Source organism: Physella acuta, unplaced genomic scaffold, assembly GCF_028476545.2.
Source record: "Physella acuta isolate Inbredline_101_S28 unplaced genomic scaffold, ASM2847654v3 ptg001487l, whole genome shotgun sequence".
NCBI classification, from domain to species: Eukaryota; Metazoa; Mollusca; class Gastropoda; family Physidae; genus Physella; species Physella acuta.
In genome coordinates, this window is record NW_026733002.1 from 261,688 (window position 1) to 266,310 (window position 4,623).

Sequence of the window (4,623 nt, forward strand, 5' to 3'; positions counted from 1 at the left end):
CTGACTAAATGTCATGTGACCTGACTAGCGGTCATGTGACCTGACTAGCGGTCATGTGACCTGACTAAATGTCATGTGACCTGACTAGCGGTCATGTGACCTGACTAGCGGTCATGTGACCTGACTAGCAGTCATGTGACCTGACTAGCGGTCATGTGATCTGACTAAATGTCATGTGACCTGACTAGCGGTCATGTGATCTGACTAAATGTCATGTGACCTGACTAGCGGTCATGTGATATGACTTACGATCATGCGAAGAGCAGTGTGCACAAAATCTTGTCTCTTGCCGAACAAATGGCAGCAGTGCAGCAGTTATCCCGTCTGGCCGAACAAATGGCAGCAGTGCAGCAGTTATCCCGTCTGGCCGAACAAATGGCAGCAGTGCAGCAGTTATCCCGTCTGGCCGAACAAATGGCAGCAGTGCAGCAGTTATCCCGTCTGGCCGAACAAATGGCAGCGGTGTAGCAGTTATCCCGTCTGGCCGAACAAATGGCAGCAGTGCAGCAGTTATCCCGTCTGGCCGAACAAATGGCAGCGGTGTAGCAGTTATCCCGTCTGGCCGAACAAATGGCAGCAGTGCAGCAGTTATCCCGTCTGGCCGAACAAATGGCAGCGGTGCAGCAGTTATCCCGTCTGGCCGAACAAATGGCAGCGGTGCAGCAGTTATCCCGTCTGGCCGAACAAATGGCAGCGGTGTAGCAGTTATCCCGTCTGGCCGAACAAATGGCAGCGGTGTAGCAGTTATCCCGTCTGGCCGAACAAATGGCAGCGGTGCAGCAGTTATCCCGTCTTGCCGAACAAATGGCAGCGGTGTAGCAGTTATCCCGTCTTGCCGAACAAATGGCAGCGGTGTAGCAGTTATCCCGTCTGGCCGAACAAATGGCAGCAGTGCAGCAGTTATCCCGTCTTGCCGAACAAATGGCAGCGGTGCAGCAGTTATCCCGTCTGGCCGAACAAATGGCAGCGATGTAGCAGTTATCCCGTCTGGCCGAACAAATGGCAGCGGTGTAGCAGTTATCCCGTCTTGCCGAACAAATGGCAGCGGTGTAGCAGTTATCCCGTCTGGCCGAACAAATGGCAGCAGTGCAGCAGTTATCCCGTCTTGCCGAACAAATGGCAGCGGTGCAGCAGTTATCCCGTCTGGCCGAACAAATGGCAGCGATGTAGCAGTTATCCCGTCTGGCCGAACAAATGGCAGCAGTGCAGCAGTTATCCCGTCTTGCCGAACAAATGGCAGCGGTGCAGCAGTTATCCCGTCTGGCCGAACAAATGGCAGCGGTGTAGCAGTTATCCCGTCTTGCCGAACAAATGGCAGCGGTGTAGCAGTTATCCCGTCTGGCCGAACAAATGGCAGCAGTGCAGCAGTTATCCCGTCTTGCCGAACAAATGGCAGCGGTGCAGCAGTTATCCCGTCTGGCCGAACAAATGGCAGCGGTGTAGCAGTTATCCCGTCTGGCCGAACAAATGGCAGCAGTGCAGCAGTTATCCCGTCTTGCCGAACAAATGGCAGCGGTGCAGCAGTTATCCCGTCTGGCCGAACAAATGGCAGCGGTGTAGCAGTTATCCCGTCTGGCCGAACAAATGGCAGCGGTGTAGCAGTTATCCCGTCTGGCCGAACAAATGGCAGCAGTGTAGCAGTTATCCCGTCTGGCCGAACAAATGGCAGCAGTGCAGCAGTTATCCCGTCTGGCCGAACAAATGGCAGCGGTGTAGCAGTTATCCCGTCTGGCCGAACAAATGGCAGCAGTGTAGCAGTTATCCCGTCTGGCCGAACAAATGGCAGCAGTGCAGCAGTTATCCCGTCTGGCCGAACAAATGGCAGCGGTGTAGCAGTTATCCCGTCTGGCCGAACAAATGGCAGCAGTGTAGCAGTTATCCCGTCTGGCCGAACAAATGGCAGCGGTGCAGCAGTTATCCCGTCTGGCCGAACAAATGGCAGCGGTGTAGCAGTTATCCCGTCTGGCCGAACAAATGGCAGCGGTGTAGCAGTTATCCCGTCTGGCCGAACAAATGGCAGCGGTGCAGCAGTTATCCCGTCTGGCCGAACAAATGGCAGCAGTGCAGCAGTTATCCCGTCTGGCCGAACAAATGGCAGCGGTGTAGCAGTTATCCCGTCTGGCCGAACAAATGGCAGCGGTGTAGCAGTTATCCCGTCTGGCCGAACAAATGGCAGCGGTGTAGCAGTTATCCCGTCTGGCCGAACAAATGGCAGCAGTGCAGCAGTTATCCCGTCTGGCCGAACAAATGGCAGCGGTGTAGCAGTTATCCCGTCTGGCCGAACAAATGGCAGCGGTGTAGCAGTTATCCCGTCTGGCCGAACAAATGGCAGCGGTGTAGCAGTTATCCCGTCTGGCCGAACAAATGGCAGCGGTGTAGCAGTTATCCCGTCTGGCCGAACAAATGGCAGCGGTGTAGCAGTTATCCCGTCTGGCCGAACAAATGGCAGCGGTGTAGCAGTTATCCCGTCTGGCCGAACAAATGGCAGCGGTGTAGCAGTTATCCCGTCTGGCCGAACAAATGGCAGCAGTGCAGCAGTTATCCCGTCTGGCTGAGTGATGTCTAATGCCGGTGTTCCTCTCGTCTGCTCATCAACGCGCTCTATGACCTTTGACTCTGGCACCGAGCTCACGGCAAGCCGTTAGTGGCGCATGTTCATTGGTCCGGCATGCCGCACCGCCCGTCACTCACATTCAGACTCCGCCCTCTACCGCGGGCTACATTTGTCACTGCCTCTAGCAGACACTGTCACTGTTTTAGAGAGTACCTCTAAGACCTGTCAGTGTTTTAGAGAGTACCTCTAAGACCTGTCACTGTTTTAGAGAGTACCTCTAAGACCTGTCACTGTTTTAGAGAGTACCTCTAAGACCTGTCACTGTTTTAGAGAGTACCTCTAAGACCTGTCACTGTTTTAGAGAGTACCTCTAAGACCTGTCAGTGTTTTAGAGAGTACCTCTAAGACCTGTCACTGTTTTAGAGAGTACCTCTAAGACCTGTCACTGTTTTAGAGAGTACCTCTAAGACCTGTCACTGTTTTAGAGAGTACCTCTAAGACCTGTCAGTGTTTTAGAGAGTACCTCTAAGACCTGTCACTGTTTTAGAGAGTACCTCTAAGACCTGTCACTGTTTTAGAGAGTACCTCTAAGACCTTAGCTTGAAACGCCTAGCTTTGACTTTTCCTTTGTATATTTCAAATTACAGCACAGCAGGCTAGTTCCCACCTAGTTCCCTCCCTTGTTCCCCCTAGTTCCCTCCCTTGTTCCCCCTAGTTCCCTCCCTTGTTTCCTTGACCACACTCGGCACGCGAGCAAATAAACGCGAACAGGTGTAGACTGCGCATGTCAGCGGTGGGGCGTGACACCCCCTCCTAGTTTCCGCCCTATCTTACGACGCAATTACTAAGAGCAATCATCATCATTAGCTGGCCCGCTTCATTAACTCTGGCTTCAAAGGCGCGAATCTTTTCCCGTCTGCAGCATCAGACTACGGGAGTGCTAAGGCATTAGAGCATCCCGTGAACCCTGTAAGGCATGTTGATGGATTGTACAAACGACACGGCAAACTTTTGTTTCTTGTGACGTCACTGTAAACTTTTTTTCTGGTAACGTCACGTCAAACGGACCCGTCCAATCAACCACGGCAAACGGACCTAATTAAAAGGGTTTTTGATAAAAATGTCTACAACAATACAGCTTCTGCTGTAAGGCCAACTTTCATAGGACTCTCGACATAATAGCACTAGTCAGCTGGACTCTCGACAAATGCCGACCAGCAAATGTCCACACATGTAGGCCCCCGATAAAAAGAACCCGTATTACGTATGTCAATCTGTCGTTGTCCATCAGACCCGTCTGTAGATGCCTCACAAGCCTCTGCTGGCTGTCATAGATTGTATGTACTTACCTTAATGGGAACCATATCGTCGGGAAACAATATGTCGTTGATTATGTTTAGGGCTGGAAATGTATTTTCACTATTCAGTTTATCGTTGTGGTCCCCTCTTCTCATCAGACCCCTGAATTCGTCTAGTCAGGGCCATTTTGTCCGGGCCCTTTTGTCGGGGTCCTTGATGTTTATTAATAGACCGATCTGTCAAGTACGATGAACAACAGATGGGTCAAACAATTCGAAGCAACCGGACCTGTGTTGTGTTGAAGCATCTCTCCCTATGGGTGGGGCATGGGCGTGTCTACAAGATTTGATGTGTGTGTGGGGGGGAGGGGGTAGGTGGCATGTCTACAAGCTGTGTGTGGGGGAGGGGGGTGGTGGCATGTCTACAAGTTGTGTGTGGGGGAGGGGGGTGTTAGCATGTCTACAAGCACAAGCAGTAATGTGTGTGTGTGGGGGGGGGGGGTGGCTTAATTGCTGCATGAAAAGAAATCTTGTTGTATATGATTTACATTTCTAAAAAATTATAATTGTTTAAAATGTTTATTATAGTTTTAAAAGGCTCCAAGTTTGTAGAAAATTATATTTTTGCTTTCAAAGTTTTTAAAAAGGCGCCACCTTGTAGGAAGTTACAATTGTTTACGCTACTGTAACTTGTATAGTAAAATAAGTTTCGTGAACAAGTTTTGTTTTGCATTTGTTTCTGACTTCGTGCTAGTCATCTGCAAAGTACAG

The 4,623-nt window shown here is 51.0% G+C and overlaps 1 protein-coding gene across 1 annotated transcript; it reads right to left on the bottom strand.

The window, feature by feature from the left end:
- Positions 1 to 251: 251 nt before the first annotated feature.
- LOC131928343 (uncharacterized) lies at positions 252 to 3,918 on the bottom strand. The gene is made up of 3 exons (XM_059284345.1): positions 3,904 to 3,918; positions 2,892 to 2,931; positions 252 to 2,584 (listed from the first exon to the last, which is right to left on the bottom strand). Exons 1-3 carry the CDS (start codon positions 3,916 to 3,918, stop codon positions 252 to 254), a joined length of 2,388 nt encoding a protein of 795 aa, XP_059140328.1.
- Between the last annotated feature and the right edge of the window lie 705 nt (positions 3,919 to 4,623).